The sequence below is a fragment of the Rhinoraja longicauda genome, chromosome 28 (assembly GCF_053455715.1).
Source record: "Rhinoraja longicauda isolate Sanriku21f chromosome 28, sRhiLon1.1, whole genome shotgun sequence".
Classification (NCBI taxonomy): domain Eukaryota; kingdom Metazoa; phylum Chordata; class Chondrichthyes; order Rajiformes; family Arhynchobatidae; genus Rhinoraja; species Rhinoraja longicauda.
In genome coordinates this window covers 439,878-455,438 of record NC_135980.1, presented here as the reverse complement: position 1 = coordinate 455,438, position 15,561 = coordinate 439,878, and the positions used below count along the sequence as shown (strand labels likewise).

Genomic DNA, 15,561 nt, shown 5'->3' with positions numbered 1-15,561 from the left:
AATAGAAGAAAAAGACTAAGCAAAGAGTGTGATTGCCTGCTTGCCCCCCAGAAGGCGCTGTGTGGCAACAGTACATGTCAGGGGTCGTGACCTCGCCTGCCATACAATCCCCTCCCTTTTGTTTAGGTACCAATAAATTTTATTCAAAATAAATGAAAACTTTCACATTTGCCTGGACACATTTAGATTCAGCTTTACACAATACAAATTTCTTCACTGAGCTTCAAAACGAGTTGTTTAAGAAATACTAAAAATTCTTCAATCTTTAGTTATCTAAGTAAAATCCTGTCAAATGGTTCCTACACATCTGTAACCACCTGTATTTAGCCTGAATCTCCTTCTTCCTGTAAATGGATCTCTGCACACACTCCTTGGAAATAGAAAGTGTTAATCTCTGAGTTTATCACCTGCTGTCTCCAACAGGTGTCCAACTTCAATTTATTTGGCCATATGCCAATTTTCCATTCAGCTGTGGTGTGGCTGATAGTTGGCTTTTCACAGAAGTCAGGCAGTTGAAATTCCTGGTAGCAATCCAATGGCTATCTTTGAAATTTCACATCTACCAGTCGAGCTGGACTTCCAGAAAAGACCATAAATGCATCTTGTAGAGCACGGTAACATGCAAGGGAAGAAGTGTAGCCACCAGCAAGATCCTGGGGTGTGGCTGTACGCACATGGTTCAGGTACCCTTTGTTGTGATATTTTAGGGACTACTTTATTGTAACACAAGGACTACTTTGTTTGCCTGTGTAGTGATGTGTATATAAGGTAATGATGTGAATAGGTGGCCACTCTGGTTCCGGGTGGCCACGGAATAAACAGCCTGGAGTTAAGCCCGAGGCAGCGCGTTCGAATGTGAGCGGCAGCGGCCGGGAGCACCAGTGGCCCGATCGCACCGCGGTTACAGCAGCTGGGAGCCCAGCAGCGCCAGCCCAGCAGTGGGAGCCCAGCAGCGCGAGCCCAGCAGTGCCAGCCCAGCAGTGGGAGCCCAGCAGCACGAGCCCAGCAGCGGGAGCCCAGCAGTGCCAGCCCAGCAGTGGGAGCCCAGCAGCGCGAGCCCAGCAGTGCCACCCCAACAGTGGGAGCCCAGCAGTGGGAACCCAGCAGTGCCAGCCCAACAGTGGGAGCCCAGCAGTGGGAGCCCAGCAGTGCCAGCCCAACAGTGGGAGTCCAGCAGTGCCAGCCCAGCAGTGGGAGCCCAGCAGTGCCAGCCCAGCAGTGGGAGCCCAGCAGTGGGAACCTAGCAGTGCCAGCCCAGCAGTGGGAGCCCAGCAGTGGGAGCCCAGCAGTGGGAGCCCAGCAGTGGGAGCCCAGAAGTGGGAGCCCAGCAGTGGGAGCCCAACAGTGGGAGCCCAGCAGTGCCATCCCAGCTGTGCCAGCCCAGCAGTGGGAGCCCAGCAGTGGGAACCCAGCAGTGCCAGCCCAGCAGTGCCAGCCCAGCAGTGGGAGCCCAGCAGTGAGAGCCCAGCAATGGGAGCCCAGCAATGCCAGCCCAGCAGTGGGAGCCCAGCAGTGCCTGCCAAATCATGGTGGTGGAGCATCTAGAGCCTACACTACGTTTGATCTCCACAGCAAGTCTTCTTGAGGGGAAGATATGGAACAAAATGAATATTTTGTGTTAATGATCTGTGTACTGAAAGCTTAATGTATTATATTTGATGCTCTGGTATTTATGTATATATCTGTGGAGTGACCACACAGAGTGAGTGACCACCCGGAGATGAGTGACCATCCAGCAATGAGGAACTCCCGCTGAGGAGTGACCACCATGAAGGCGAAAAAAGCAATTGTGTTTAGTTGTGTTTAATAAATATATATATTTTGCCCTAGAAAGATAAAGGAAAAACCCAAGCAAACAAAAGTAGACAAAACAAAGATTTTATATAAGACAAGGGGGATGTTGTGATATTGTAGGGACTACTTTATTGTAACACAAGGACTACTTTGTTTGCCTGTGTAGTGATGTGTATATAAGGTAATGATGTGATTAGGTGGCCACTCTGGTTCCAGGTGGCCACGGAAGAAACAGCCTGGAGTTAAGCTCCAGCATTGTAACCTTTTACACAGGTGTACTTGTGGTCCGTCCAGAGTCTCAACAAAGGTACAACAGGTACCGGACCACCAAGTACAACACCAACGTGTTCCAAGCAGCTGATATTCTGGAACTTCTGCAATCCCCCTGTACCAATGCAGGCACGGGCGAAGATGGTCATTGCGCGGAAAGTGCTTGCGCGCTATTTAATAGGTGACTGTACGCAACTGAGGAATCACAAAGTGAAAGATTCCTATTGGTGGCCTGGCTCTTGTTTTGTTGTATCCATTGTGAGCTGGGTAATAATTGGCGCCAGTTGGCCAATCAGTAACATCCGCGGTATTTCAATAGCTCCCCGCTAAAAGTTATTATTGGCTTTGTAGTCGCTGGGGAAGTTATCAACCACGTTGAAGCAACTAAAAAAAAGCCGATTGTTACAGATCTGGAAAGTGAACTATAACGGGAAATGGTGGAAAGTTTCAGCAGGCGAGGCTGCATCTGTACAGAGCTAAATGTTTCAGATCGTCGCCAGTGTCTAGAAGGTAACCCCAAATATTCTACCCTACCAAGCCACATTTGAGAAGGGTTGGAATTTACAGCCGAGAAACTGGAGTTAACAGGTTCAGACTTCGCTCTGCAAGTTATTGCGCTGCCATTTATACGGATAGACGGGGACAGTAATATAAGACAATGGTGGGGGGGGCAGCTCTTTCTTCTTAAAAGAGCCGTTTGTCATCAGTGGAATCGAGGCCGGGTTCAGGTGCGCTCCCCGCGGATGCGGCGGGCCAGATGGATGTCTTTGGCCATGATGGTGACTCGCTTGGCGTGGATGGCGCAGAGATTGGTGTCCTCAAAGAGCCCCACCAGGTAAGCCTCGCTGGCCTCCTGCAGGGCCATGATGGACGAGGTCTGGAAGCGCAGGCCTGTCTTGAAGTCCTGAGCGATCTCCCGCACCAGGCGCTGGAAGGGCAGTTTGCGGATGAGCAGCTCAGTGGATTTCTGGTAGCGCCGGATCTCTCTCAGAGCCACGGTGCCGGGCCGGTAGCGATGAGGCTTCTTCACTCCACCCGTGGACGGAGCGCTCTTCCACGCTGCTTTGGTCGGCAGCTTTTAATTTTATATCAAAAAATACTTTATTCAAGTAATAAATATTGCTTACAAAACATCTTTTTTTTTAACAAACCCATCCGACATTTCCGGAGGTTACACATTCGATACAGGCATTTACTTCCAAATTTACAGACATTTACTTATATTTACAGACATTAACCCAGTATCCCTTATTTGGAGGGGCGTCTCTCTCCACCACACCCTGCCCCCCATGTCCAGCAGCGGAAGGACCCTAGACTGTGGTCGTCCCCCACAGGGCCTTGGCGTTGGCTGCACCAAGCTTCAGTGTGTCCCTCAGCACGTACTCCTGCAGTCTGCAGCGGGCCCAGTCAGCAACATTCCCCCACGGACAGCTCACTCCGCTGGGAGGCCAACAAAGCTCAGGCACACCAAAGAGCGTCTTTCACCGAGTTGATGACCATCCAGCAGCACTCGATGTCAGTCTCCGAATGCGTCCCTGGGAACAGTCCGTAGATCACAGAGTCCTCTATGACGGAGCTAATCGGAATGAATCGTGACAGGGACCCCTGCAGACCTCTCCAGACTTTCTTTGCAAATCCACACTCTGTGAAGAGGTGGGCCACCCTCTCCTCTCCATAGCAGCCGTCCCGAAGGCAGCGTGCGCCGGTAGTGAGGTTCCGGCGGTGCAGGAAGGATCTGACTGGGAGGGCTCCCCTCACCGCCAGCCAAGCCAGGTCTTGGTGCTTGTTGGTGAGTTCTGGCGGTGAGGCATTTTGCCAGACCAGCTGGGCAGTCTGCTCTGGGAACCACGCCACAGGATCCATGGAGTCATTCCCCTGCAGTGCCTGCAGGACGTTCCGTGCTGACCACTGCCCGATGGACTTGTGGTCAAAGGTGTTGGTCCGGAAGAACCTTTCTACGAATGACAGATGGTGCGGCAATGTCCAGCTGACTGGCACATTGCGTGGCATCTGCGCCAGGCCCATCCTTCGCAACACCGGGGACAGGTAGAACCTCAGCAGGTAGTGGCACTTGGTGCCCACGTGCCTTGGCTCTACGCTCCGCCTGATGCAGCCACACACGAAGGTGGCCATCAGGATGAGGGCGACGTTGGGCACGCTTTTACCCCCGTTTTCTGCCGACTTGTGCATTGTGGCTAGTCGCACCCGGTCTATCGCCGACCCCCAGATGAAGTGGAAGATGACCCGGGTGATACCCCTGAAACTCAGTCTGAAATACAGGGACTGGAATGACGGACCCGGCTCTGGGAGCGGCTTTTAAAGCGTTGGTGAAGGGCCGGCCCACAGCCTGTTCTTGGCTGGTATACAGACTGTCGCTCACAGTGTTCAAGCGCTACGATTGGCTCCAGGTCTGTCAGCGCCAAAGTTACTGGAGTACCAAGATAGACCACTCGACTCTGAAAACCGTAGTTGGGCATGGGTCAATTTCAGCGCCATTTTAGTAGACAGAATCTGTGTGCTAGACTGGGCAGTGTTCATAACTCTATGCGATTTCTTCGTATATAAAATGTTTGCAAACAATTATTTTTTTCAATTTCTTGGATAAGTCATGGAAGGGGAGATTAGGCATTTGCAAACAATAGAACTCTACTGTATCCATAATATAATTGAAAAGACATTTAACTTAATACTTAGAACCAAGAAAATTTCAATTGGTGAATTGATTAGTTAAAACCCATTGACAGCCACTAAAATGACCAATGCTGCCTGATGTGGTACAGAAGCATGAATCCAATTCAAATAGACTCAGTGGTGGAGTAAATCACTGGGTCAGGCAGCATCTCTGGAGAAAAAGGATGGGTGATGTTTCAGGTTGGGACCCTTCTTCAGACAAGGGGGGGAAGGTGAAGAGCTGGTATAAATCAGGACCTGATCTTTTCATTGGTTAGCTGATATGCGTAACGCTGTGTATCTCGCACATAAAATGTCTGAAGAAGGGTCTCGACCCGAAACGTCACCCATTCCTTCTCTCCTGAGATGCTGCCAGACCTGCTGAGTTACTCCAGCAATTTGTGAATAAATACCTTCGATTTGTACCAGCATCTGCAGTTATTTTCTTACACTTCTAAATGGGTTAAAATGGTGTGCAGCTTGTTAAAGCTTCAGTGAACACAAAGACCCTGGGAAGGACTGTAACACAGAACAACAGTGTTGCAGTCTTCCTCTCCTATCGGGACAACATATCATGCGAGTTACTCTCTGTACCAGGCATTGTGGAATTATGACCTTGATAGTCCCATTGTCTAAACAGCCTCCCTTCCCTTGAGAAGAGTGTAACTGGGCCCCTCCGTCCAGGCTCAACAGAGGATAATGCAGCATGTTGTTCAATTGGTTACGAATACTTATCCATATGTATTAAGATTGGCTATCACTATATAAATATATAACTTCTATTGGTCACTCATACTTATCAGAGTATACTGGGATTGGTTATTAGAATCTAATATGTATCTTGCCTACTAATTGCCTACTAATATGAGAATACTAAGTAGGAAAGAACTGCAGATGCTGGTTTAAATCGAAGGTTGACACAAAATGCTGGAGTAACTCAGCGGGACAGGCCGCATCTCTGGAGAGAAGGAATGGGTGACGTTTTGGGTCGAGACCCTTCTTCAGACCACGAAGTCTAAAGAAGGGTCTCGACCCGAAACGTCACCCACTCCTTCGCTCCAGAGGTGCGGCCTGCCCCACTAAGTTACTCCAGCATTTTGTGTCTACCTTTGAGAATATATTAAGTTTTGTATTGGCTATTAACACTATCAGAATGCACTTTGATAATTCCATATGTCAATAGGGCGGCACGGTAGCGCAGCGGTAGAGTTGCTGCTTTACAGCGAATGCAGCGCCGGAGACTCAGGTTCGATCCTGACTACGGGTGCTGCACTGTAAGGAGTTTGTACGTTCTCCCCGTGACCTGCGTGGGTTTTCTCCGAGATCTTCGGTTTCCTCCCACACTCCAAAGACGTACAGGTATGTAGGTTAATTGGCTGGGTAAATGTAAAAATTGTCCCTAGTGGGTGTAGGATAGTGTTAATGTACGGGGATCGCTGGGCGGCACGGACTTGGAGGGCCGAAAAGGCCTGTTTCCGGCTGTATATATATGATATGATATGATATGATATGATAGACAATGGACAATAGACAATAGGTGCAGGAGTAGGCCAGCACCGCCATTCACTAAGATCATGGCTGATCAACCACAATCAGTACCCCTTTCCTGCCTTTCTCCATATCCCTAGACTCCGCTATCTTAAGAGCTCTATCTAACTCTCTCTTCAAAGCATCCAGAGAATCGACCTCCACTGCCTTCTGAGGCAGAGAATTCCACAGATTCTCAACTCTCTGGGTGAAAATGTTTTTCCTCATCTTCATTCAAAATGGCCTACCTCTCAACATCAGCATCATTTCCCCTTTTCACAACAGGAAGGAGTTGTCGAAAATCACCACAACAAAAGGTAAGAATGCTGCCAAAAGGCTCATCGTTCTTTTTGCATAGACCTCTTCAAAGTTTTCCCTCCTAATCATCGGGCACTTATCCCAAACAATCAGTCTCACACTCTTATCAAATGAACCATGCTGGAGTTCTTCTCAATGTTGTACATTGAATTATCGCTCACTTCGATGGGTATCTTGAATCGAGAATGTACAGTTCTTCCACCAGGCATCAATATAGTTGCTATACTAGAGGATGTAACAGCAAAAGCAACATCAATTTGACCTCGAACTTTGGAGAGGATCAAATTGGTGAGAATTGTTTTGCCAATTCCTGCTGGTGTATCAATGAAAAACATTGAAGGAACATTCCTTTCCAAGCAGCTGCACACATGGTCATACACTGCTCTTTGCTCAGCATTCAGCAGAGGCTCCTTCTCTTCAACAAATCACTGTTGTTCAGGTCTAGTGTACTGCAATTCACTCAGCAATTCTGGATTGTCACCATCAAGGTTCATCCTTCCATGTCTTGGTAGTGGCACATGAAAGTATCCCAGTGTCTTGTTGTAATTCACAAGCTTGTCTTGAATATACAACAGAGCCTGATCATGATACCTCTCATCCATCATGATATTTGGATCATCGATTGTTCTCAATTCTCTTTGAAGGTAATCTTCAGACATTGAATTCTTGAAGCGATCCCATAATTGTTGAGAAGTGTTGATCTCACCAATCGTCAGCAAAACAAACAAATCTCTCATTGCTTCGGGGAGTCTTGTCCGCTCAGCATCTTCCATCGTCCGTTGCCAATGGTCGTCAGTTTGCAACAAACCTCTTTCTATGCAGACGTCTTTGAAGGAAGGAAGAATATGTCCGTCATGTGTCCTCGATGAATCGAAGGATACTGGCCCTTTTACGTGATGGAGAAGCAGTCTCAAGTAGTAAAGGTCACATGTTGGAGAAACGGTATACACTCGTCCCAGAACGTTGACTTCAAAAATACCTGGAAGATCTTCCACTATCTTACCAAACTTCCTTCTTTGCCATTTCTTATTGTTCCATGTGTAAAATCAGGGTACATCAGCGTAGTACAGTGTTCTTGCAAATTGATCTCGAGAACACAATTCCATGAATTCAGTTAAAGTTGTTCTTGTGATATCCTCATTTTTCACCAGTTGACCAGCATCGACTCTGATGACGATTTGTTGTTCTTGTGGTAAATGTCCCTGGAGTCGAATGACAGCGGGGTGTCTCTCACGAGTTGGAAATCCAAGGATTGATCCCACTGCTTCCGACAGATCAATGTATCTGCCAGTAAAGTACTGTGCAATTTGGTCATCCCTGTTAACTCCAAAAACTGCTTGATCACTCTCCTTTAAGGTGTACTTGAACACGTATTTGACCAACTTTACAGTGGAGCACATCTCAACATTGATGTGACATTTGAACAACTTCAAGAGTTGAGCATTACAGGGCACCACCCATTCAGAAGTAATAGGTCGATCCCGGCGTCCTACTTGATGTCCCTGAAATCCTCTCATATCTGGAGATCATCTCCTGTACAGACGATGTGACTCATCTCCACACCTTGTGCTTTCGATAAACGGCTTTGGGAATCTCTTTCTGCATCTTCCATTCTTCCAACATGCAGAGGTGTGGTCGCAGTATGGTTCATGAACAGACCTCCCAACATTTGATTTTACAAATTCATAATTTTGATGTCCAAAATTCAGAATTTTACAGCAAATTCATATTGCAAATTGCACGTAATGCAACTTTTCAGCAAAAAAAAGTATGCACGCCAACTGCACATATGCACATATGCCAACTGCACATATGCGTTTCGCTACATTCATGTGTGAAAAATGACTATTAGTTTCACCATGCTGTAGTTCTTGGGCTACATGTACAGCAGCAATCAGCAGTAGCAGCAGCAATCAGCAGTAGCAGCAGCAATCAGCAGTAGCAGCAGCAATCAGCAGAAGCAGCAGCAATCAGCAGCAGCAGCAGCAGCAGCAGCAGCAGCAAGCAGCAGCAAGCAGCAGCAGTAGCAAGCAGCACCAAGCTGTATTGCTTGGGAAGTAGTGTGTGGGGATTGTGTGGGGATAGTAAGGAGTAAGACCTGTGTGGTCTCCCGGACTAGTTTCGATCACCTAGCTTGGGGTCGGAGAGGAATTTCCCGGATTTTTTCCCAAATTGGCCTGGGTTTTTTATCCGGTTTTTCGCCTCTCCCAGGAGATCACTCAGTTCTTTTGGGTGGGCGGTTGGAGCGGTTGGAGTAGCGGCCGGGCGGTAGGTTTAGTAACCGAGCGCGGGGCTTTGTTTGGAAAGTATGACTGCCAGGGCAGTTTTTTGTTCTGGGTGTCAGATGTGGGGAATCTGGGAGTCTGATAGTCTTCCAGACATCCACATCTGCGCCAGATGTGACGAGATGGGGCTCCTAAGGGACCGTATTAGGAACCTGGAGCGGCAGATTGATGACCTCCGTCTGATCAGGGAGAGTGAGGAGGTTATAGATAGGAGTTACAGGGAGGTGGTCACTCCTAGACCACGGGAGGTAGACAAGTGGGTCACTGTTAGGGGGGGCAAGGAACAGAGGCAGGGACTAGGGAGTACCCCGGTGGCTGTACCCCTTGGAAATAAGTACTCCTGTTTAAGTACTGTTGGGGGGGACAGCCTACCTGGGGGCAACGACGGTGCCCGGGGCCTCTGGCAAGGAGTCCGGCCCTGTTGCTCAGAAGGGGAGGGAAAGGAAGAGGAGAGCAGTAGTAATAGGGGACTCTATAGTGAGGGGGTCAGATAGGCGTTTCTGTGGACGCAGTCGGGAGACCCGGATGGTGGTTTGCCTCCCTGGTGCCGGTGTCCGGGATGTGTCTGAGCGTGTCCAGGATATCCTGAAAGGGGAGGGAGAGGAGCCAGAGGTCGTGGTACATATAGGTACCAACAATATAGGTAGGATAAGGGAAGAGGACCTGAAAGGAGAATTCAGGGGGCTAGGAAGAGAGTTAAAAAAAAGGACTTCCAAAGTAATAATCTCAGGCTTACTGCCTGTGCCACGCGATAGTGAGAATAGGAATGGAGTGAGGTGGAGGATAAATACGTGGCTGAGGAACTGGTGCAGGGAGCAGGGTTTCAAGTTTCTGGATCATTGGGACCTCTTCTGGGGGAAGTATGACCTGTACAAAAAGGACGGGTTGCATCTGAACCCGAGGGGAACCAATATCCTGGCGGGGAGATTTGCTAAAATAACTGCGGAGACTTTAAACTAGTACGGTTGGGGGGAGGGACTCAAACACAGATAGCTAATAGGCAGTGTGTGAGGCAGGAGGCAGAAAAGGGAAACACTCAGACCCAATATGTAGGAGAGAAAGAAGGGAAAAGAAATAAACTAAGAATAAGAAATGATGGGTCCCTTAAATGTGTATATTTTAATGCTAGGAGCATTGTAAGAAAGGTGGATGAGCTTAGAGCCTGGATTGACATCTGGAAGTATGATGTTGTGGCGATCAGTGAAACATGGTTGCAGGAGGGTTGCGATTGGCAATTAAATATTCCAGGATTTCATTGTTTCAGATGTGATAGAATCGGAGGGGCAAGAGGTGGGGGTGTTGCATTGCTTGTCAGGGAGGATATCACAGCAGTGCTTTGGCAGGACAGACTAGAAGGCTCGATTAAGGAGGCTGTTTGGGTGGAACTCAGAAATGAGAAAGGTTTAGCAACACTTATAGGGGTGTATTATAGACCGCCAAATAGGGAACGAGAATTGGAAGAGCAAATATGTAAGGAGATAGCAGATATTAGTAGTAAGCACAGAGTGGTGATTGTGGGTGATTTCAATTTTCCGTATATAGACTGGGAATCACATTCTGTTAAAGGGCTGGATGGTTTGGAGTTTGTAAAATGTGTGCAGGATAGTTTTTTGCAGCAATACGTAGAGGTGCCTACCAGAGAAGGGGCAGTGTTGGACCTCCTGTTAGGAAATGAGATGGGTCAGGTGACGGAGGTATGTGTTGAGGAGCACTTTGGGTCTAGTGATCATAATGCCATTAGTTTCAATATCATTATGGAGAAGGTCAAATCTGGACCAAGGGTTGAGATTTTGGATTGGAGAAAGGCTAATTTTGAGGAGATGAGAAAGGATTTAAAAGGAGTGAAATGGAAATTGTTGTTTTATGAAAAGGATATAATAGAGAAATGGAGGATATTTAAAGGTGAAATTTTGAGAGTACAGAGTCTTTATGTCCCTGTTCGGTGGAAAGGAAAGATTAATAATTTGAAAGAGCCGTGGTTTTCCAGGGAAATTGGACACTTGGTTCGGAAAAAGAGGGAGATATACAATAAATATAAGCGGCAGGGAGTAAATGAGGTTCTTGAGGAATATAAAGAATGTAAAAGGAATCTTAAAAAGGAAATTAGAAAAGCGAAAAAAAGATATGAGGCTGCTTTGGCAAGTAATGTAAAAGTAAACCCCAAGGGGTTCTACAGATATGTCAATAGCAAAAGGATAGTGAGGGATAAAATTGGTCCATTAGAGAGTCAGAGTGGACAGCTATGTGCTGAGCCGGAAGAAATGGGGGAGATATTAAACAATTTCTTTTCTTCGGTATTTACCGAGGAGAAGGATATTGAATTATGTGAGGTAAGCGAAACAAGTAGAGTAGTGATGGAAATTAGGAAGATTAAAGAAGAGGAGGTACGGACACTTTTGAAGAATATAAAAGTAGATAAGTCTCCAGGTCCTGATAGGATATTCCCTAGGACATTGAGGGAAGTTAGTGCAGAAATAGCAGGGGCTATGACGGAAATATTTCAAACATCATTAGAAACAGGGATGGTGCCGGAAGATTGGCGCATTGCGCATGTTGTGCCTTTGTTTAAAAAAGGTTCTAAAAGTAAACCTAGCAATTATAGACCTATTAGTTTGACGTCTGTGGTGGGAAAATTAATGGAAAAGATACTTAGGGACAATATATATAATTATTTGGATAATCAAGGCCTGATTAGAAACAGTCAACATGGATTTGTGCCTGGAAGGTCATGTTTGACTAATCTTCTTGAATTTTTTGAAGAGGTTACCAGGGAAATTGATAAGGGCAAGGCTGTGGATGTTGTCTATATGGACTTCAGTAAGGCATTTGACAAGGTTCCACATGGAAGGTTGATTAAGAAGGTTAAATCGTTGGGTATTAATAGTGAGGTTGCAAGATGGATTCAACAATGGCTGAATGGGAGATACCAGAGGGTAACGGTTGACAATTGTATGTCAGGTTGGAGGCCAGTGTCTAGTGGAGTGCCCCAAGGATCTGTGTTGGGTCCACTGTTGTTTGTCATTTACATTAATGATCTGGATGATGGTGTGGCAAATTGGATTAGTAAATATGCAGATGATACTAAGATAGGTGGAGTAGTTGATAGTGAGGTAGATTTTCAAAGTCTACAGAGAGACTTGGGCCTTTTGGAAGGGTGGGCTGAAAGATGGCAGATGGAGTTTAATGCTGATAAGTGTGAGGTGCTGCATTTTGGTAGGACAAATCAAAATAGGACGTACAGGGTAAATGGTAGGGAATTGAGGAATGCAGTGGAACAGAGGGATCTGGGAATAACTGTGCATTGTTCCCTGAAGGTGGAATCTCATGTGGATAGAGTGGTGAAGAAGGCGTTTGGTATGCTTGCCTTTATAAATCAGAGCATCGAGTATAGAAGTTGGGATGTAATGTTGAAATTGTACAGGGCATTGGTCAGGCCGAATCTGGAGTATGGTGTGCAGTTCTGGTCGCCAAATTATAGGAAGGATGTCGACAAAATGGAGAGGGTACAGAGGAGATTTACTAGAATGTTGCCTGGGTTTCAGCATTTAGGCTACAGAGAGAGGTTGAACAGGTTGGGTCTTTATTCTTTGGAGCGTAGAAGGTTGAGGGGGGACTTGATAGAGGTTTTTAAAATTTTGAGAGGGACGGACAGAGTTGACGTGGGTAGGCTTTTCCCTTTGAGAGTGGGGAAGATTCCAACAAGGGGACATAGCTTCAGAATTGAGGGACAAAGGTTTAGGGGTAACATGAGGGGGAACTTCTTTACTCAGAGGGTTGTGGCTGTATGGAATGGGCTTCTTGAGGAAGTGGTGGAGGCTGGCTCGATTTTATTATTTAAGAGTAAATTGGATAGGTATATGGATAGGAGGGGATTGGAGGGTTATGGTCTGAGTGCAGGTAGATGAGACTAGGTCAGGGAGAATGGTCGGCGTGGACTGGTAGGGCCGGACAGGCCTGTTTCCATGCTGTAGTTGTTATATATTGTTATATATGTCAGGCCTATCATGAGTATATTTTGGTATTGATAGAAAGGTTATTGAACAGAAAACTTTTTACAACAAAGAAAAAATTGTTTTGTTTTGATTTTTCTATTTTGGTTTTTCCGTACACATCCCAATTCTCTTGATATTGAATAAAAGAACAATGGTCATAAAATGTATGACTAAGTTATGAAGAAAGAGTTTCATTTAAAACTGCACATATCTAATTTCATTGAAGACATACTTGCTCTAATGGTCTTCAACAGCAAATCACAACGGCCCAGCGAGGCGAGGCCTGGGGAGTGTCTAGGCGAGGCCTGGGGAGCGGCTAGGCGAGGCCTGGGGAGCGGCTAGGCGAGGCGAGGCGAAGCGAGGCCCGACGAGCCCCGGAGAGCGGCAAGGCCCGGCGGGCAGTGAGCCTCGGCAAGCGGCGAGATGAGGCCCGGCGAGAGGCGAGGCAAGTCCCAGTGAGGGGCGAGGCGAGTCCCCGCGAGAGGCGAGGCCCGGCAAACAGGGGCCCGGCGAGCGGCGAGACGAGTCCCGGCGAGGGGCGAGGCGAGTCCCGGTGGGCAGCGAGGCGTGGCCCGGCGAGCGGCATGGCGAGGCCCGGTGAGCGGTGAGGCAAGGCCCAGCGAGCGGCGAGGCTTGGTGAGGAGAGGCCCGGCGAGTTGCGAGTCCCGGCATGCGGCGAGGTGAGTCCCGGCGATCCGAGGTGAGGCCCGCTGAGTGTAGAGGCCTGGCAGGTGGCGAGGCGAGCGGTGAGGCCCGGCAGATGGTGAGTCGAGGCGAGGCCCGGCGAGCAGCGAGGTGAGTCGAGGCCCGGCGAGCTTCGAGGCCTGGCCCGGCGAACATAGCGGCGATGAGAAGCCCGGTGAACGGCAATGCCCAGTCCTGACTGGCGACGCCGGGCGAGCGGCGAGGCCAGGCAAGACGGGGTGGGGTGAGCGGTGGGGCAAGCGGCGGAGCAAGTGTCAAGGCATGTGTTTTCCGGGAAAATGTGAGGTGAAATCGGAATGGCGGAAATGAAATAAGAAGGCGGAAGCTTCCTGCCAAATTCGGAAGGGTTCGGAGGTCTGCATGACCTCAGAGGTCTTCCTCCCTCTTGACATGATGTTTCGGAGACCCGACCTTTGTTTTCTGGGCCGTGTCTCCGTTCCTGCTGCGGCCTACCATCGGCCCAACTCCTGGAGCTGGCGGCCTCAAGGGCTCTGGTTCGCAGAGCCCGCGGACCGGACTTACCATCACCGGAGCCGGCCGTCTTCGGAGGCTGCGGGAGCGGCTGCGACTCGCCTTAGGCTCGAGCCGCGTGGATGCCGACATCGGGAGTTCCGGCAGCGGCAGCGTGTTCGCCCGCCCCGGATCGCGGGGCTTGGGTCGCGGACATTTCACCGTCCGGCGCGGCCTAAGATAGGCCGCGGGATTTTTCTCTGCTGGGCGGGGCCTTCAATGTCGGGAGCCACGACCGCCCCGACATGCAGCAACGGCGGCAGCGTGTTCGCCCGCCCCGGATCGGACTTATCATCGGCGGAGCCGGCCGTCTTCGGAGGCTGCGGGAGCGGCTGCGACTCGCCTTAGGCTCGGCCCGCTGCGGACCGTCCGGCGCGGCCTGCAACCACAACAACCTGACCGCGGGAGAGGACGGCAGGAGAAGGGAAAATACATTGTGGCCTTCCATCACAGTGAGGAGAGGACTGGAGGAGACTCACTGTGATGGATGTTTTCTTGATGGATGTTTTTTCTTTTGTGTGTTTTTGGGGTTGTGTAATTTTAATGCCTATTTCGATGCTTTTGTTGTTGGACTGTGGGTGACTGAATTTCGTTCAATTTGGATGACAATAAAGCTATCTTGAATCTTGAATCTTGAATCTTGAAAAAGAGATAGGTATTGATCAGGTGAAGGGAGGGGGGATAAAGGGGGTGGAGAGGGGATGGAGTGCGTGAGTGGGGAGGGGGGGGATACAGTTGGTGGAGGGGGGATGGAGTGGGCGAGTGGGGTTCTTTAAAACAACCTTAACTCAATTTCAGTTAATGTAGGGGAGGTTTGAGGGAGTTTTTAAGGGGGGTTATCTTTAGCAGCTCAGCACCAAATAAAATCTTTATACAAAAACTCTTGTTTGTTTGTTCCTGAACTACAGCCAAAACGGTACACGATAGCGCAGCAATTTTAGGTCCACCTTACCATCGTCCCGTGGTCTTATTGGAAGAAGTTTCATTGAAATAGGTGTTATATTTTTTTAAGTTATTCACATTTTAAAGTTTAAATCTCGTAGGGAAGGTGAGAGGGGTGCAAGGGGGGGGAGGAGGGAGGGGGGGACAGGAGGGAGGGGGGGAGAGGAGCGAGCGGGGAGAGGAGGGAGAGGAGGGAGGGAGGGGGGTGAGAAGGGTGGGGGGGTGAGGAGGGAGGGGTGAGGAGGGAGGGGGAGAGGGGGGAGGGGGAGAGAAGGGAGGGGGAGTGGAGGGTGTGGGGGAGAGGAGGGTGGGGGGGAGAGGAGGGTGGGGGGAGAGGAGGGTGGAGGGGAGAGGAGGGTGGGGGGGAGGGGAGGGAGGGATGGAGAGGAGGGAGGGGAGGAGGGGGGGAGAGGAGGGAGGGGGCGAGAGGAGGGAGAGGGGAGAGAAGGCTGGGGGGAGAGGAGGGGGGAGGGGGAGAGGAGAAGGGGGGGAGCAGCTGTTGGGGTAGACCAGACTTTTTCAGTGTTCTTAGGTAGAACAGTCGTTGC

General features: G+C 49.1%; 1 protein-coding gene across 1 annotated transcript; it reads right to left on the bottom strand.

Annotated features, from left to right (window-relative positions):
• Positions 1 to 2,788: 2,788 nt before the first annotated feature.
• Positions 2,789 to 5,442, bottom strand: LOC144607431 (histone H3-like). Its single transcript, XM_078424288.1, has 2 exons — positions 5,329 to 5,442; positions 2,789 to 3,139 (listed from the first exon to the last, which is right to left on the bottom strand). Exons 1-2 carry the CDS (start codon positions 5,440 to 5,442, stop codon positions 2,789 to 2,791), a joined length of 465 nt encoding a protein of 154 aa, XP_078280414.1.
• Positions 5,443 to 15,561: the final 10,119 nt, after the last annotated feature.